The following is an 18854-nucleotide window of genomic DNA, read 5'->3' on the forward strand; positions in this document are numbered from 1 at the left end:
CATGATCCAGGTGCAGCTCTCAGCAGCGTGCCTCGGCGCTGTTGTATATACTCAATGAATGTTAGGTATGCCCAACACTGCCGTCACAGCAAGCAGACAATGAATGTTCGTTCCCACCACTGGCCGAAGGATTTTAGATTTCTCTGGAAGCTCTCTTAAAGAGCCCATTGCATCCCACCGTTCCAAACTTCAGGATAATTTGGTGTGGCGCTCTTATTTCTGAGAACTGCTTTTACAAGTGAAACCACATATACTGAAATTCTCTGATTTTTTTTTTTTTTTGCAAGACCAACAGAAGCAAAGCAAAAACAGAAGCAAAGAGTTCAGCTTTTTTTTTTTTAACAGTTCAGCTTTTTGTTAAATGTGTTACGTTTAGTAAAAAAAAAAGCCTGTGTCACCATCAGACTCCTCAGATTCTTTGCTTCTGCTTTCTTCTCCTCAGCTGGGGCAGCGGCGCTGGAGTGGGCAGGACCGCCTGCTTCTCCTGCTGGACCGGTCCGCCTGCCCCCCACCTTGCAGATGAGGCTCCTGAGGTTGACACTGGCCAGAGCCTCGGCAAACAAGCCTGGCCAGAAAGGCTCGACATTTACGCGGGCTGCTTTAATGAGGGCATTGATCTTACCCTCCGTGGCCGTCACGTCACTCGCCGTGCAGACCGGGGGCCGAGTAGATGCAGGCGACCTCGGAGACCGAGGCCGTGGCGCGGGCGAGCGCTGGGCGGCGGGGTGCCGGCCGCGGCGCCAGTCGCGGCTGAAGGGCGGGCCTCACCCCCGTGCGGCCTCCGCTTCCTCGGAAGCACCGAGCACCCTCTCGGCAGCTGAGGAAAGGCACTTTTTTTTTCTTTTGGTCGAAAACAAAGATACCCACAGCCAGAACGGACCTAAAGAATTTAGTCTTCCTTCAAGTCTTGCTTAAACCTGCTCACGGAGTAAATGTCTGAGGCTCCAGCCCCGACCAGCCCTGACCTGCGCGAGGCTTACAGCACAGGTGTCAGGACTCAGGACTGAGCGCTCACGCCCTGGAGGCGGCGGGCTCCAATCGCAGGCCACGACTCACTTTAGGCCGCGCGAACCCCGGGTCCAAAACAGTGTTGCTCTGATAGCTTGAGTCCTTATTTTCACTGTGAAATAGTATTTAATGATTTATAATTCGCCAAAGAGGCGAGAAAAAAACATGCATCCTTTTGTTACCAGTTAATAATACGTTAGCTTTGAGGAACGAAATCTCATTTAATCCAAAGTGGAAAAAAAAGAGTGAACTGAAGCTCTGCTAGTTTAGCAGCAGGGCGGGTCTGGCACCCGACCAGGAAAGGGGGGCAGTCAGCCGCGCCCCTACTGCATGGCCAGGAAGCGGTTTGTGTGGAGACGTCTCAGTCACTCGGCTGTGACAAACCGCACCCCGATAGCCAGAGCGCGTTAAGTCCGAGAGGCCGAGGTGCCCCGAGTGCCCGCGCCCTCCCCGGGGACGAGGCGGGAGGGGGGAGGTCGCACGCAAAGACAGACAGACCCAGACGTTCCGAGAGACCTCTGCCTTAAGAAAATAAGATGTTACGAGACCATATATTTTCTATTTTTATAACATTTTATATAACTCATAAAACAGTGCTTGTATAAAAATTCACACAAAGTTGCTAGAGAGCATACAATTTCCAAAAATGTCCTGGGTTTTTGTTACATTCAGTTTTCTAAGGATGCACTCAAATCAATGGTAAAATGCAGACATTATGCGATATTTCATTATCTTTGGTAAAACTATACTCATTATTTTGTCTCCTCACAGTATTAATTCTGATATCCACTTTGTGCAGGGTCTGCTGTCACTAGGATGTCAGAAGAACATTAAGGCTGGATCTACAAGAGGCAAGTATCTCCACGTGACAGTCGGAGCCCCTCGGCCCCCACCCCCTGCCCACTCCATATCATCCATCTACACAGCGAGGCAGGGTAAGAGCCCAATGGCCTCCAATCCGGGGTCTCGAGACCCTCCTCCTCAGTCAGGCAAGAAGTAAACATTTGGGGGCAAAGGTGAAAACTGAGGCCATCTCTGCAGGAACCCGAGTGGCCATGCTGTGGTAGGGTAGGCCAGTGACTCTTAGCATTTAAACAGCTAATCCATTCACCACTAAGTAGATCCCATTGGTTGGTTGATGATTGCTGCTGAGGTGGAGCCCCTCCCCCCAAACTTAAAAAGAAAGGAAGGTTTGGAGCCAACACTGAAGGGGGAAGGGGCACACTAACACCCATGACACTGGACACGACTTTATTCCCTGTCAAACGTGTGTTGTCATGTAGACACAGCCCAAGTGAACTGAAGCAGGATTAGAGCACTTAGTACATTCATGACTATCTTCATACATTCTTTTAAAACTTACTAACAGAGAAGAACAAGGGACACTACCACCTATTGTGACCTGCTATTTTACTCAACATCAGAATGTATCTGTGCTACTTCTTTAGTCCTCTGGACACGAGGGGGGAGAAATTCCAAAAAAAGCAAACAAGTAAAAATCAAAGAATTTAGATGTGGAGGGAGAAGGGGTTTTGCCAACAGATTTTATGGAAAACATTAAATTTTGAAAAAAAATTAGTATTTTGTACTTCTATTGCTTCGTGTAAAAAAAACTGCCCCTGGAGCCCACCTGTGTGGCTGGAGCTCTGAGGACACCAGAGACAGACACGGGACCCACAGGCGGTTCCTGATGAGTCAGTCCAGAGAGACAAGAAACAGCTCACAGAGTGTGTCCACCTCTCTTCACTGGAAGGGACTCTAAGATTTGGGGGGAAGAAGCCCTACAAGGAAAGGTATTAAGGAAACCACCAAAACACGGTTTCCAAAAATTGAACATGCGTTAGGTTCTAAAGAGACATAGTTCGTTCCTAGAACCTTGTTGATGTCTCTATCGTGGGTAGATAGGATGATTTTTTTTTTTTTTAATTATTAAATGATTGTGCTTCTGAAGTTGCAGGGTCACATTCCACCCTCTAGAAAGCAGGGCAATTTTCACATGGCTTGGAATCCTCTTGGATACATCCTAGAGACCAGAACAAATTCCATGGCACCCTCCCGCCCACAGGGCTGGTGAGTGAGAGAGTGCCACTGCCGTCTTTGGGTGTGTGCGCGCGCGCAGGCATGCATTTATGTGCTGGAGAGACTAAGGCATAGAGAAAGGCCCAGGAGAGGGGGAAGTGAGTCTCTGGCTGCTCCAGTCCTCCTCCTTTCCAGGCACAAAGAGGTTGAGCTTGTTGTTCATGTCGCTCCCCTTCCTCTCACTTCAGTTTTCTAAGAAATGTGGGTGTGCACATGTGGGTGTGTGGGGAGACAGTCATTTATTAAGTCCCTGTGCATTTCTAAATTGCAATAATTCAGGTCTGCAGTTTCAATAGAAATAATCTGTAAATGACATTTAAAAGCAAATTTACTAAAATTAGATCAGCAACTTGACACTGCTCAGAATCTTGTCATATTAAAAAAGAAAACTGCCCGCTGGGTGCAGGCAAAATTCTGTCATACAGCCACTGAAACTGAAGTCCTTATCTGTATGAAGAAAAGTCATAGACTGTTTCTATTATTTCTGCATTTTAAGGTAGCAAAATGTTAAGCCATTAGATTATTAAATCTGTAACATTCCACAAGGGTTTTAGGACTACCCTGTGTGATTCAATTCATTTTCTAGCTTTCTGGTATGATGTACTGTGTTTGGGTTAGACTGTTTCCTTTCCCCCTTAGGCACTGGCCCCCACAGTCAGGTAGGTAAAAGTATTGTTTTTATATTAAGGACTTTACCTGTTGGGGAGTTTCCTCCAGGTTGGAATCCTGGAGAGCATGCCGCTGGCCTGGAGCAATGTGACCTTCCCAACCAGGGGAGAGAAAAGAGGTGTCTCATCCCGAGGCCAAGGGACCAGCTAGATGTAGGACAGCAGGACCTTCTGAGGGCCCAGAGGGAGAGCTCTGAGTGGACCCTAGAAAGGGATATGGGAGCCCCATTTGAGATGGTCTGTGTCCTTCCAATACCGGGTATCCCCAAGAGAGCCCAAGGCTTGGGCCCACCCTGAGGAACAAGGATGTGTACTGACTGGAGGAGCTGACACTGAGGTGTGGTGAAGTCACCATACAGCTCCCAGAACCCAGGTTTTGTTTTGTACAAATACACACATGGAAAGTAAACAGTTCTTGGTGAGCCCAAAGGGGCCCATCCTTAAATCAAACAAGATATCCACACACACACTTCTCCAAGGTAATGTGTTTGCCCCTCCAACAGCACCCTTGCCCAGAGAGGAAGGGGGGCAGTGGGAGGACACAGCTCAAATGAAGACACCGTGAACGTGTTTCCACGTCTCTCTACATTCATATCATCATCATCCAGTGTTCTCGTCTACAGAGCGAGCACAACGTTCTGCCGGCACGGCAACGTGGGCCAGGCCGCCCCCTAAGCCCCTTCCTCGGCACCACAGTGGGAGGGAGGAGGTGACTGGCCATGGTCAGAAAGACATCGCACTATTCCAGCCCCTCCACCGCCATCCAAGAGGCATCCTGACTCTTCCAAAATCCAATGTAAAAGACAAGGTCAGTAAATCCATCTCTATGCCACCTGAAGCTATTAGCCATCACGCATGATCATGGCACTTCTAAAAATTTCATTTATCTGAAACCGTCTTAAAAAAAAAAAAAATTCCCAGCAACTGAAGTCATCTTACAGTACTTCATCTCAAATATTTAAAAGATTTTTTTCTAGGTAAAATGGCCTCGACAGAGCCCAATGATTTTCTTAAAAAAGGGTTTCTTTTTAACTTAAAAAAAACTGATAAAAGTGGAAGATGTAAAACGTGGGAAGAGGACCAAGAGGGTTGCTCGATTTGCATTTCAAATTGTGAGGGGACTGGGAGGACACTGCCAAGGAGAGGGAACCCTGACTCCTGAGGCCTCTCTGCTATCACAGCTTGGCCCTCCCCAGACTCTGGCTGTACCACCAGGAACACAGGACAAAAGTCGTAAGTACAAGAGGCCAAATGCGAGGCTTCTTTCTCGCGGCCGTGGCCGGCGGGGCGGTCACGTGTGCAAATGCAGCAGGCCACTCCCCGCCGACATAAGGTGCGCGGCTGTGGACACGTCGCGGGCTCCGGCAGAACGCTCAGTGCCCGCGGTGCCCATCACTTCTCCACCTTCTTGGCTTTCTTCAGGATGTCGCATTTCTTCCTGTTGGGGCGGCGGCACCGTTCGTCGATGCTGGGGATACATTCATAGTGCCACACCTCCTCCATCTTCTCCACCGGGTACACGGCCTCCACGTAGTGGCGGATGAGCCTCAGCCGCGTGGGGTCCAGCTGCTTCTTGTTGCACGCCCCGGAGTGGTTGTACTGCAGCCGTAGGTTCTCGGCGGTGAAGAGTTCGGGGAAGAGCCTGACGAGCAGCCGGGCGGCGAAGTTGCCCACAGAGAGGCTCTGCTGCACGATCTCGCGAACCTCCTTGTCTGACAGCAGGTATGGCGAAGGCACCGGGAAGTCGGGCGAGGGCACCACCAGCTCGTCCAGGGGGATCTTGCAGAAGTCCTTGCTGCTCCTTTCGGGGGGCAGTGGGGGCCCCTCAAATTCCTCCCGGAACCGCTCGGGGTTGATTGCATAGCTGGCCAGGTCCCTGCACTCCGGGCCCGGCACATGGACCTTGCGCTGCTGCTGGTAGGAGCGCCTCTGCTCCGTGTCCCGGCGCCGGCAGCGCTCGTCCAGTTTGCCCACGAACTCCAGTGTCCAGACGCGGTCATTCTTGGCCCGCGGGTAGAGCAGCTGCACGTAGTGGCGGATGAGCTTGATGCGGGACGGGTCCAGCTGCTTCTTGCCCAGCGAGCCGCTGCAGTTGTACTGCTTGCGCAGGTTCTCGTGGGTGAAGAGCTCGGGGAACAGGTGCACGAGCAGGCGTGAGGCAAAGTTGCCAATCGACAGGCTGCTTTCGTAGATGCTGCGCAGCTGCTCCTTGCTGAGCAGGCAGTCGGCGCCAGGCACCTCGAAGTCGGGCTGTGGGATCTCCAGCTTGTCGAAGTCGATGGGCACCAGCCAGATCTTCTTGGACCGCCGGCCGGGCCGCTCGCCCTCGAAGCTGTCTTCCACCTTGACCACGGAGATGTCATCGGGAAGGCTGGAAGAGTCGTAGCAGTCGTCCCGCGGGGGCTCGCCCTCGCTGCCCGCGTCCAGCCCCAGGCCCTCCAGCTCGTCGTTGATGCGCTGGGCGCACTGCTGCAGCCAGGCCTCCTCCTCCTGCATGTCGGGGAAGTAGATCTCCGTGTAGTTGCGGATGATCTGCAGCCTCTGTGCGTCCAGCTCCTGCTTGCCTCCGTCCCCGTAGCAGCTGTACTGCTCGCCCAGCTTTCGGTGGTCGAAGAGCTCGGGGAAGAGCCGGTGCAGAAGGAAGACCGCGAACTCCCCTGGAGACGAGGCTTCGTCCAGGAACTCAGTTAGGTCCTGCGTGTCCACCACGTGGTCCGAGGCGATGGTACTGCTCCGGTCCAGGGATAGGGCCTCCTCCTGGTCTTTGTTGTCCAGGAAGTGGCTGGTATCCACTTGCTCAGCCTCGAAGAAGCCAGCGACCTGGCCGCCGGGCTGGCTGTCCTCCATTTCCCGTTGGGCCCAGAAGCGGCTGAAGAAGTCGTTCAGCTGGGGCAGGCACTCAGCCTGCCACACGGCCGTGTCCTTCACCGATGGGTAGTAGACCTCCACGTAGTTGCGGATGAGCTGCAGGTGCAGCGATTCCAGCTTCCGCTTGGCCGCAAAGCCGCAGGCGCTGCAGCCCCGGGAGAAGTCCACGTCGCTGAAGAGTTCAGGGAAGAGCTGCACCAGCAGGCGGCAGGCCAGGTCGCCACCCGACAGGCTCTGGTCCACGATCTGCTTGAGCTCGGCTGCCGTGAGCTGGTACTCGGGGGGCGGCTGGAACTTAGCTACCATCTCGGTGGGGCTCACCTGCTTCTTGATGCGGCTCACCTCCAGGGAGAGCAGGTCCACCTTGCTGTGCAGCTGCGACATGTTGGAGGAGAGCGTGTTGAGCATGTAGAACATCTTCTGGATGAGAAAGTAGATGTTGGGGTCACTGTCGGTGGCTGCCGCGGCGCCGCCGCCGTCCCGCTTCTGCGGCTCGTTCAGGAGCCGCAGTGGTGAGGGGCTGTTCCTGGGGTTCGCCTTCTCGAAGAGCTCGAACATGTTAAGCGCGTCTCCGGTGGGAGGGTTCTTCTTCTCCATGATCTTGTGCGAGATGCCGTACAGAGGCTTCTTGTAGGAGGGCGTGGTCACGTCGTTGCTGGGCTCCTCCTCGCCCGGCCACGCGGAGCCTGAGCTCTTGCCCCTGCCTGCCTGCTCCCCGTTGCCCTGGCAGGGCGAGCCGTTCTCCCGGTTCCGCATGCCTGCTAGGAGCGCCTGGAAGACAAGAAATGCGTTAGCTGAGGGTTCTGGTTTACTACCCTAGACACAAAAGAGGGGCCGAGGTCGATCGCAGGAGCCTGTGAGAAAGTGTTTCCCTTGCCCGGGAATCGCTCTACCGGTACGGTACACAACACACCGCTAACACAAACCTGCATCCCAGCGCCAAACTTGCTCGCTCTCCCTACTTCCTGAGAGGCTCAGGCTGGACCTCAAAAGCTTCTAATTCCTGTAGGACACAAGCCCTGAACTTCCTGTCTACAAGGCCTGGCAGGAGAGCAAACACATATCCTGGCAAGGCCGGGCAAGAGTCCTCGAGGGATGAGAGAGAGACCCCGGGCGCGGGAAGCGCTCCTGTGGCAGTTCAGCCTTGGGCAGGCCACCTCATTGCCCTGACTGCTCTCAGACAGGGAGGATTCCTGCCAACGGCAGCTCCGGAAGGCAGCAGTGTGTTGTCCAGTCTGCAGCCTCTAGGAGAGCAGGTGTCTCCACTCTGGACAGCTCCCAAGATGCATGGTGTTGAGCACGGGAGAACTGGGGTCCAGCGGTCCCCAACCTTTTTGGCACCAGGGACCGGTTTCATGGAAGGCAATTTTCCCACGGACAGCGGCGGGCTGGGGGATGGTTCAGGCGGTGATGTGAGTGATGGGGAGCCACGGGGAGCGGCAGATGAAGCTCCGCTTGCTTACCCGCTGCTCACCTCCTGCTGTGCGGCCTGGTTACTAACAGGCAGTCCACGGCCCAGGGGTTGGGGACCCCTGGTCTAGAGAGTGGCAGTCTATTGTCAACTCTGCCACTGCCTGGAGTCACATCTAATCTCAGACTGGAAAAGGCTCAGAACTCGCCCAAGCTCGGGCGACTGTGGATGCTGTGAAGTGATGAGGCCTCCCAGCTTTCTAAGTCTCGGTCTCCTAGCCCTTCTTGGTCCAGCAGCCCTTCTCAACCAGAATTGCAGAAGAGTATTAAGCCCTATGTCCTAAAGCACCCACTGCATGTACTGAATTAACACCTTTCCTATGCATCTAGAAAGGTACTTTCGATGTACTCTCCAGCCTTGCTCAATAGAGGACAGTGAGAGAATTAAGCCCTACCAAAAATGATTTCAGGGATTATCTCCTCAACTCTCCCAAGGTTGGCACACTCTGCAGGTCCACTCCTGATGGACTCCCAGGGCAAGTTCAAAATAGCCTTTTTTTTTTTTTTAATAAATAAATAAGTTTATTTATTTATTTTTGGCTGCATTGGGTCTTCGTTGCTCTGCGCGGGCTTTTCTCTAGTTGCGGTGAGCGGGGGCTACTCTTTGTTGCAGTGCTCGGGCTTCTCATTGCGGTGGCTTCTCTTGTTGCGGAGCACAGGCTCTAGGTGCGTGGGCTTCAGTAGTCGTGGCACGTGGGCTCAGTAGTTGTGGCACATGGGCTTAGTTGCTCCACGGAATGTGGGATCTCCCCAGACCAGGGATGGAACCCATGTCCCCTGCATTGGCAGATGGATTCTTAACCACTGTACCACGAGGGAAGTCCTGAAGATACCCTTAAAGGCTCCAAAGCTTGAGCCCAAGCTTCATACCAGAAGGCAACTGCCCAGACCATTTGGGATCCCAGAGTCCTCAGCTTTCTTTAGTGGTTTTCCCTACTGCCAGGCCCTGGACGGTTTAAGAGGCTTATTTACATATATATGGACAAGTGATTTTCAACACAGGTTCAAAGGCAATTCAGTAGAAAAAGGAGAATCTTTTCAACAAATGATGCTAGAAAAATTGGATATACATATGCAAAAAAAAAAAAAGCAAAAATGTTTCATCCTACATATATCATATAAAAAATTAACTAAAAATGGATCATGGGTGTAAAACTAAAAATGAACTTAAAATTCTAACACTTCTAGAAGAAAGCGTAAGAGCAATCCCTTATGACCTTGTTTTAGGCGAATATTTCTCAGATACAATACCACAAGCATGATCCATAAGAGAACAAACTGATAAACTGAACTTCATCAAAATTTAAAACTTCTTTAAAAGATGAAAAACAAGCCCAGACTGGAAGAAAACACAGGCAAATCATTTATCTGATAAAGGACCTGAATCCAGATTACATAAAGAACACTCAAACTCAATATGACATACAACCCAATTAATGGCTTCGATAGTCACTTTGGAGAAGCCATATAAATGGCAAAAAAGCACATAAAAAGATGCTTAGTGGGACTTCCATGGTGGTCCAGTGATTAAGACTCCACACTTCTACTGCAGGGGGCACGGGTTCGATCCCTGTTTGGGGAACTAAGATCCCACATGTTCCACAGTGCGGCCAAAAAATAAATTAATTAAAAAAAAACGATGCTTAGTAATCTGCATATTAAAACCACACTGAGACACCACATCACCCCCACTAGGATGGGTGTAATCAAAAAGGCAGACAGTACTGAATGACGGAGATGATGTGAAGGAACTGGAACTCTCGCATGCTGCTGGGGTGGATATAAAATGGTATAACCACTGTAGAAAACAATTGGTATTCTTTTAAGAAGTTAAATATATATGGGACAATACGATCCAGGTATTCCATTCCTAGGTATCCATTTACCAAGCAAAATGAACGCACACGATCATACGAAGACTTACATGCAGATGTTCATGGCAGCCCTGTTTGTAAATAGCCCCAAACTGGAAACAACCCAAGTTTTAAACAAGTATATAGATATGCTGTGTTATACAGCAGAATGCTACTCAGCAATAGAGCTGATAAACATGATACTCATGATGAATCTCAAACTAATTAAGCTGAGTGAAAGAAGCCAGTCAAACGAAAGAGGACTGTAGCATTCCATTCATATATAATTCTAGAAAATGCCAACTCATCTTTAGTGACAGAAAGCAGATTAGTCGTTACCTGGGGATGGGGGGAGGATGCAAAAGGGCACAAGGAGACGTTCATGGTAGCAGGTGATGGATATGTTTCTCATCTTGATTGTAGCATAGTTTCATTGGTATACACGTCAAAACTTACCAAATGGTATGCTTTAAATATGTGTCGTTTATATATTTCAGTCATAAATTTGTTATTGACAAATGTTGAATTTGACCCCAAAACATACTGGAATATATTTCTGAGGGTCTAATTAAGCAGAAGAACTAATTGGTGAGCACCTGTGGGTGTCAGGGGAGCAGGCAGGGTTGAAGCACAAAGCATGTGCTTCCACAGACATGCGCATGCCTCAGGCAACTAAAAAATGGACAAGGACAAAGTGCATCCTGAGGATGCTCCCCCACCTGGGGAAGAATATGGTTGGCACAACCTGGCCCAGCCCAGCGCTTCTGAAAGTCTACTATCCATATGAACAGCCTGGGTTCTAGTTAGAATACAGATTCTGATTCAAGGCTTTGCATTTCTAACAAGCCGTTGGACCTCTCTGGGTGGCCAGGGCCAGGTGGTCTGCCCTCAGTTTATCTCATCCAGGCAGATTCCGTGTCATTTGTAAGCATTCAGATAACTAATGCCAGCACAACACAGTACATGAGGTGCTTTTCTCTTGCAGCCTAAAAAAATGTAGGGAAGAGACACTCTCAGGGGGACTGCCGTTACAACGGCAGGTGAGCGATACAAAGGCCTGAGGTGGAAAGAGACAGTGAGGCCACATAAGCATGTGAAACTCTGACCCTTCTGAACCTCCCACATGTTATCGTTTATTTAAATGGATGAATTATTACTTCCTGGACCCTCTCTTTTAAAAAATGGAATCATCAGACTCATATTAGACAAAGATTAATTTTTCTGTTTCATCTCTGTTGACAACAACCATGCAGAAGAACAGCTACTTTACTCTCTCAGGACCCTGAAAATAAAGGAATTCTTTCAAGTGTTTCAATTATCCCATCGAGGTAGGCAATACTTTCTTCAGGGTTTGTCTAAACTGATGATGGGGGCTTCCCTGGTGGTGCAGTGGTTAAAGAACCTGCCTGCCAACGCAGGGGAAAACGGGTTCGAGCCCTGGTCTGGGAAGATCCCACATGGTGCAGAGCAACTAAGCCCGTGAGCCACAACTACTGAGCCTGTGCTCTAGAGCCCCCCAGCCACAACTACTGAAGCCCACGTGCCACAACTACTGAAGCCTGTGCACCTAGAGCCCGTGCTCCGCAACAAGAGAAGCCACCGCAATGAGAAGCCCGTGCACCGCAATCAAGAGTAGCCCATGCTAGCTGCAACTAGAGAAAGCCCACGAGCAGCAACGAAGACCCAATGAAGCCAAAAATAAATAAATAAATAAATAAAATTTATAAACTGATGATGGGTCAGAGGCCCCCGGCCCTCCTACCCCACCCCCCAACCCCGCCAAAAAACTTCCCAAGAGCAGAGGACCAGGGGCCTCCTGGGCTGGGGCGAGCCCGCCACCTGCCCCTCTCCCTCATGGGGTCTCCTCCCTGAGCTATCCCCAACCTCATCGCACTGCAAAATGGTTACATGATGGGGCCACGTCCTTCCTGAGTCCACCCCTAGTGTCCTGCAAAGTGCCTGGGACAGAGAAGAGCTCACTGAATGTTTGTTAAGCAGGGTAAAGTGTCTACCACCCTCAAATATATGCTTAAGAAAAAGAACCTGTTCAGAGAGGCCACTAGCTTAATGAACAACATGAGTGTAGGGAGGTATAAAGGAGTGGATAGGTCCTCTGCATGACCTTTCATGCTTCAGCTTCCTGTGTGTAACTCGGGGATATATCATGGTACCTGTCTCTGGGCACCAGGGTAGCTATGATGACCTAATGAGATAATGTATATGAAGCACTGAGCCTGTGTCTGAATCAGTAAGTGCTTAATAAATATGTACTGTTTTAGTATGATTATTATTAAACAACGCTCTTCCCAAGCTGCAGCAGTGACAATACTATGGGCCTTTTATTGAACTAGTTGTAAAGATTACTCTCAACCAGTAAATAAGAGAAGAACTTGCCTACGGTGCAGCAGGGTAAGTCACTCACGGAAGGCATTCTTAGAGGTCTGTTTGCTCTAAAGACTGAGGCTGGGAGGAGTACAGGAAGGACAGGTGAGCTCAAGGTGGGGTTTCAAGCTCTTTTCAGTTCTGTAGTTCTGCTACCTGGCAGAAAGCAGAGGATAATTTTAAAAAGGAAGGAAGAGGGACTTCCCTGGTGGTCCGGTGGTTAAGAATCTGCCTTCCCCAAGAAGCACACGAAAAGCTGCTCAACGTCACTAATCATTAGAGAAATGCAAATCAAAACTACAATGAGGTATCACCTCACACCAGTGAGAATGGGCATCATCAGAAAATCTCCAAACAACAAATGCTGGAGAGGCTGTGGAGGAAAGGGAACCCTCTTGCACTGTTGGTGGGAATGTAAATTGATATAGCCACTATGGAGAACAGTATGGGGGTTCCTTAAAAAACTAAGAATAGAACTACCATATGACCCAGCAATCCCCACGACTGGGCGTATACCCAGAGAAAACCATAATTCAAAAAGACACATGCATCCCAATGTTCATTGCAGCACTATTTACAATAGCCAGGTCATGGAAGCAACCTAAATGCCCATCGACAGACGAATGGATAAAGAAGATGTGGCACAGATATGCAATGGAATATTACTCAGCCGTAAAAAGGAATGAAATTGGGTCATTTGTAGAAACATGGATGGATCTAGAGACTGTCACACAGAGTGAAGTAAGTCAGAAAGAGAAAAACAAATATCGTATATTAATGCATATATGTGGAACCTAGAAAAATGGTACAGATGAACTGGTTTGCAGGGCAGAAATAGAGACACAGATGTAGAGAACAAACCTATGGACACCAAGGGGGGAAAGTGGCTGGTGGTGGTGGGATGAATTGGGATATTGGGATTGACATATATACACTAATATGTATAAAATGGATAACTAATAAGAACCTGCTGTATAAAAAATAAATAAAATAAAATTCAAAAAAAAATTTATAGAACAAAAAACCAAATCCGCCTTCCAATCCAGGGGATGCGGGTTCAATCCCTGGTTGGGGAATTAAGATCCCGCATGCCGCAGGGCAACTGAGCCCTCGTGCCACAACTAGAGAGCCTGCGCACCACAACAAAGATCCTGAGTGCTGCAACTAAGACCTGATGCAGCCAAAAATAAGTAAATAAAATAAATAAATATTTAAAAAAAGAAAACTTAAAAAAAATTAAAATAAATAAAAAGGAAGAAAGAAAGGAAAGAAAGAAACCACATACACATACATGAGAAACTTGGAGAAAGAAAGGGATGGAGATGGTTGAAAATCTTTACTCCTGACACAGTGTGTTTAGAACTGTGGGTTGTCACATGACCCATTACTAAATGATGACATTGATTTGATGGGTCAAGACCAGCATAAAAGAGGGAGGGGAAAATTCCTTGGCAGTCCAGTGGTTAGGGCTCCATGCTTCTACTGCAGGGGGCACGGGTTCAATCCCTGGTCAGGGAACCAAGATCCTGCATGCCGCGTAGTGCAGCCAAAAAAACAAAAACAAAGAAAGAAAGAGGGAGGGAAGGAGGAAGTATGAAAGAGAGACAGGAAGGAAAGAAAAAAAGAACAGAATAGAAAATATCAGAGGGCATTGCACACAGTAAGTAAATTCAAGAAGTTTTGTTCTACTGCTCTGTGTCTATGTATTTACATACAAATCCATATATGTGGACCAGATGGCTCTATAAGGTGAATTTATAACTGTGGATCACTGTTGAAAAGCACTGCCCTAATAAATTCAAATTGTCTTACTTGCTAATTCCTATAGACTGTAAATTAGATTTTTAGCAATTTACTCACCATTACATTTTTTCTTTTTTTTTACTTTTATTTGCATTTATTTTTTGCAGCATTTATTCCCAGGCCATAAGTTTTTGTTTCTTCAGTTTCTTCTGGGATATCTTTTTCTTCTGGTCAACCTCCTCTTCTGGTTTAGGAGCAATCTGTTCTTTTTCAGTAAGGATCATCTCAATGTGGAAGGGAGAGCTCATGTATGGGTTGATCCCACCATGAACTCTGTAAGTCCTGCACCGCATCTTGGGGGCTTTGTTCACCTGGATGTGCTCAATGACCAGAGAATCTACATCTAAGCCCTTAAGTTCAGCATTACTCTCTGCATTTTTGAGCGTGTGCAGTGAAAATTCAGCACTCTTTTTGGGCCACCGACCCTGCATCCAGCCCCACTGTTTGGCCTGGGCACACCTACCAACTCCACCATTGTAACAACGGAATGGCACACATTGCTCCTTTAAAGTGACATCCTTCAGATACTTGGTGGCTTTCGGACATGCGTACTCTTAGTGGCCTGGGCAGTTTCACGTGTGTTCTTAAAGTGAACACGAAGATTTCAACCTCTTGATTTGCATGATTTTGTGGGGTTTTCTGGGTCAAGTGAATAGTGAACCATTTTTAGAGGTCACCTCAAGCTGCTTACCGGAAAAGGAAAAAGCACTCACCATTAAATTTTATTACACCAAAATAATTTTGGAGGTCCCATGGATCATAAGATTTCCGTGAGGTTTTACCAATATAGAGTAATTTGAGTGTGTAATGTCAATCATTAAAAAAATATATATAATTACATTACAACTGATTTTGGAAAGGGGCAAAGGCTTTGTAACAAGCAGTTCCACTAATACATTTAAATAAGATTCCATGCAGAGAAAGATCACCAGAAACTCACATGCCATGTAATAAGAGTACACGTTCTAGGGGGGCATCTGCCCTTATTAACACTCAGAGTAGAAAATAAGCACAGGGACAAGTTTCTGGGTGAACTATCTGAACAAAACAAACAGAAGTCGTTTGACTCCAGCACATTCCTACAGTGAGCGAAGAGCAGTGTGTCAGAACTGGAGACCCTCCATAACTCTCAATAGTCAGCCTCATTAATAAAAACATTTCAGTTTCTACCAAGCATGTTAGAAACACTGCCATCAATACAAACATTTTTGGCTAAGTTGCTTGAATAAAAAATTAAGTTAGAGTCCCAGCAGAGGGCAACATTCCTCACTCCCAGAGACCTTGGATACACAATTCAACACAAAGCATGACACACGCACCAAAGAGAAGGTTCTTAGATATCCCCACACTGGTGTCCTGTCAACTCAGTGCTCCAATTAATTCCACAAATGCTGCCAAGGCACGATGGGCTGGCTGCATTTGCTGCTGCTGATAAAATCTCTGCTCAGCTGTCTAGGAGTATCAAGAAATCTTTAAATCTGTGCTACTTGGCACTGGTGTCTGGCTGACACCGTTCCCAATTCTCCGAGGCTCATCTTCCAACCATATGTGAACTCTGCCGCACAGCTCAGGCTCTGCAGTGCCAGCATCTCTCCTGGATCCGATCCGTGCATTTCATTCTATCACTAGCACCCTTAGACTCAAGCGGGAATGCCCAATCTCTTGGCTGGAGAGTCTGACTGATCAAAAACAGGTTGATGTAAGGTTACGGATGTGTCCACGCCCAGTGACATCTTGGGGACTGGGTCACCATGGAGATGCTCCAAGGCCTGAGTCTTCCTCAAGACTCCAAATCCAAGAGCAGTCAATGAATTCAGTTCAACGAATGATGAGTGGCTAAGTGGTGCCCAGTCAGCTAAGTGGAACACCAAGAAAGCAGCATGCCTTCAGAGGAGCAGGGAGCTGAGAATTAATGTGGCATCAAGGGCAGACCATGGAAAAGGGCTCCTAGGGGGCTGGCATCACCACCCACCTCCAAATAATCGAGACGGGGTGATGCTTTTCATTTTTAACAGAATGTTTATCTCCATCATCATCATTAAATGACCAGATGTAGTTAGCAATAAGGAATGGAAGAGCTTTCTACCTCACAGAGTCAGTAAGCAAACATTACTGAGCGCCCAGCATCTGTCAGGCACGGTGCAAGGCCCTGGGGACACAGGGAACAAGCCTGTCTCTGCCCTCATGGCTTTTATCCTTTGGGTTATCCTTTATACTGCTGACACTGTGTGGTGAGGATGGAGAATGTGTTATCATGCCTGAAAAAATAAGAATCTGGGGAGATAAAGCAACTTATAGGAAGGGAGAAGAGAAAGACCACAGGGATGGCAAACTATCAGGGCAGGGCATCCTCAGAGGCTCCTCACAGCATATCCTACAAATACCCCACAGTGCTCAGGGCCACCAGTGCTTTAAGTGCGCAGTTCCAAATCAAGCAGGCTTGGTAGTGCTAGCTTCTCTGAGCCTCATGAAAATGGGAATGGCCACAGTACCTATCTGCTAGGGCTGCTGTGGAAATGACTACGAATCTCCAGCTGGGACCATACTGAATGACACCTAGGAGGTGTTCAGTACATTTGCACTGAGCGAATGAGATGGCAGTTCCATTCTCCAATTGAAAACCAAACTGCAATGACACTTTAGGATTAAAAACAAACGTAGAAACAAAGAACCCCAGGAGAACAAGGCTAACTTCTGCCTGGCCCAGGGCTCTTGAATATCACCCCCAGTTCCATGAACAAAAAGATGATTAGCAATAAAAACGCTGGCTACTCACCTCCCACATCTGCTGTATTTGGCTATCATGCCTCTCCCAGCAGAGACGCCAAATATGTCTTTAGGCAGCCTTTTGTTAGATTTTTTGAGGGAGGTTTTATTTTTCTTCTAAGCATTGTACTAAATGTCACTCATAAACAGGCCATCAGCACCGATGGGAGTTTGAATGTGACAGACCTTAGGCATCAGGGCTACCATTCAAATCCTCCCCCCTTGCCCTCATCCCCCTTCCTCGGGGTCAAAGGAGAAGATGGAAGGTGCTCAGAATCAAGGGCACTCAGGCCGGGGGCATCCAGGAGGGCATCAGGTGGCCTCTCTTGGCAATTCCATGCCATTTTCCTTCTGATAAACATGGAGGGAGGTGGCTGAATACTGACCATAAGGGGTGGTAGTTGGAGATGGGGGTTGGGGAGCAGTAAATAAACATTTTTGAAGGCTGATGTAGGGCAGGCCCCGTGCTGGGCTCCTTCCAGGGGTTGTCTCAATCCACACAAGGAACCAATGAGGAAGCAGTGTCACCACTCATCACCGTGGAGGGACCTGAGTTTGGGAGGTCACAGAATTGGCCAAAGGCTCCATGGTGAACTCCCCCTTATCCGGCTCCAGTCTCCATTCATTCTGGAACTGACCATTCCTATGGGCTGGATCAGAGAAGGTGGGGCTCACCTCCTGGATATGGAGCGGGGAGCTGAGAGCTGAGTGTTCCCAGTCACTCCTGCCACCTCACACCAGGATCAAGCCTGCCCCACTGGTATCCTGGCACTTGACTTTAACTTATATGTCTGAGCTGGCTCTTCTCTCTGGGGGAGATATTCTCTCATCACTGTTATATGGATTAAATGAAACAAGACAAGGAGTGGGGTTATTTGTCACGTAGGGAGTCAACAGCTGTTAACGTACATCCTTTCCACTTTTTTGGATTATTGCTTGATTCAGCCTCCGTTCCTCCGTCTTACCCTGTGATGAAAGTGCTTAAGACAGTCGTATATACTCCCTGCTTCCGCTCTCCCACTTCCTCCTTCCCCACCACACATGTAAGACGGATCAGAGAAAACCCAGGGAGAGAAGGATAAAGGGCTATCCACTCTAAATTAGGACTAGTACCATCCTGAAAAAATCAACACATGCTATAATTTCATAAAACCAATTGTTTGTTCGAAAGCCCCCAGGGCTCTGAGGCTACTGACTTACTGACATATCAGCTTGTACAAACTTTTAAAAGGAAGCACTGCCTTGACTTCACACGTCACCATTCTACAAGGAGCTCAAGAATTTCAAAAGGTTTATACTTACATATACATATACTTTTTACAGAACAGGAAGGGGAACAGGGCTATCAACCTCACGTTATCTACACTAAGGGAAATGAACAAAGCTAACAGCATTTCCAAAATAAAACCCAGGACTTAAAGTGTCTTTTCTACTCCAAAATCTAATGGGTTACGGCTGCCTGCTGTATCCAATCCATTGAAAAGTAAACATAGGGGACTTCCCTGGTGGCGCAGTGGCTGGGAGTCCGCCTGCCAATGGAGGGAACACAGGTGGGATCCTGGTCCGGGAGGATCCCACATGCCGCGAAGCGGCTGAGCCCGTGCGCCACAACTACTGAAGCCCACGCTCTGCAGCAGGGGAGGCCACCGCAATGAGAGGCCTGCACACCGTGATGAGGGGTGGACCCCGCTCACCACAACTGGAGGGGGCCTATGTGCAGCAACAAAGACCCAATGCAGCCAAAAATAAATTAAAAAAAAAAAAAAAAAAGTAGGGCTTCCCTGGTGGCACAGTGGTTGAGAGTCCGCCTGCCGATGCAGGAGGCACGGGTTCATGCCCCGGTCCGGGAGGATCCCACATGCCGCAGAGCGGCTGGGCCCGTGAGCCATGGCCGCTGAGCCTGTGCGTCTGGAGCCTGTGCTCCACAACGGGAGAGGCCACAACAGTGAGAGGCCCG

At 48.7% G+C, this 18854-nt stretch overlaps 1 protein-coding gene and 2 pseudogenes across 2 annotated transcripts in view; all 3 read right to left on the minus strand.

The window, feature by feature from the left end:
- Nucleotides 1-372: 372 nt before the first annotated feature.
- LOC114895884 lies at nt 373-4605 on the minus strand (annotated as a pseudogene).
- A 312-nt stretch (nt 4606-4917) lies between these two features.
- The window catches only part of BEND3 (BEN domain containing 3), a 51389-nt gene continuing 37452 nt past the window's right edge, over nt 4918-18854 (minus strand). For both annotated transcript variants that reach the window (XM_029223450.1, XM_029223449.1), the window contains one exon: nt 4918-7394. In XM_029223450.1, the coding sequence (XP_029079283.1) occupies nt 5148-7394 (2247 nt within the window). In that variant the 3' untranslated portion in view covers nt 4918-5147. The remainder of the gene's footprint in view (nt 7395-18854) is intronic.
- Nucleotides 14120-14795, minus strand: LOC114895842 (annotated as a pseudogene).

This window comes from Monodon monoceros, unplaced genomic scaffold, assembly GCF_005190385.1.
Source record: "Monodon monoceros isolate NGI ecotype Baffin Bay Population unplaced genomic scaffold, NGI_Narwhal_1 Super_Scaffold_15, whole genome shotgun sequence".
Lineage (NCBI taxonomy): Eukaryota > Metazoa > Chordata > Mammalia > Artiodactyla > Monodontidae > Monodon > Monodon monoceros.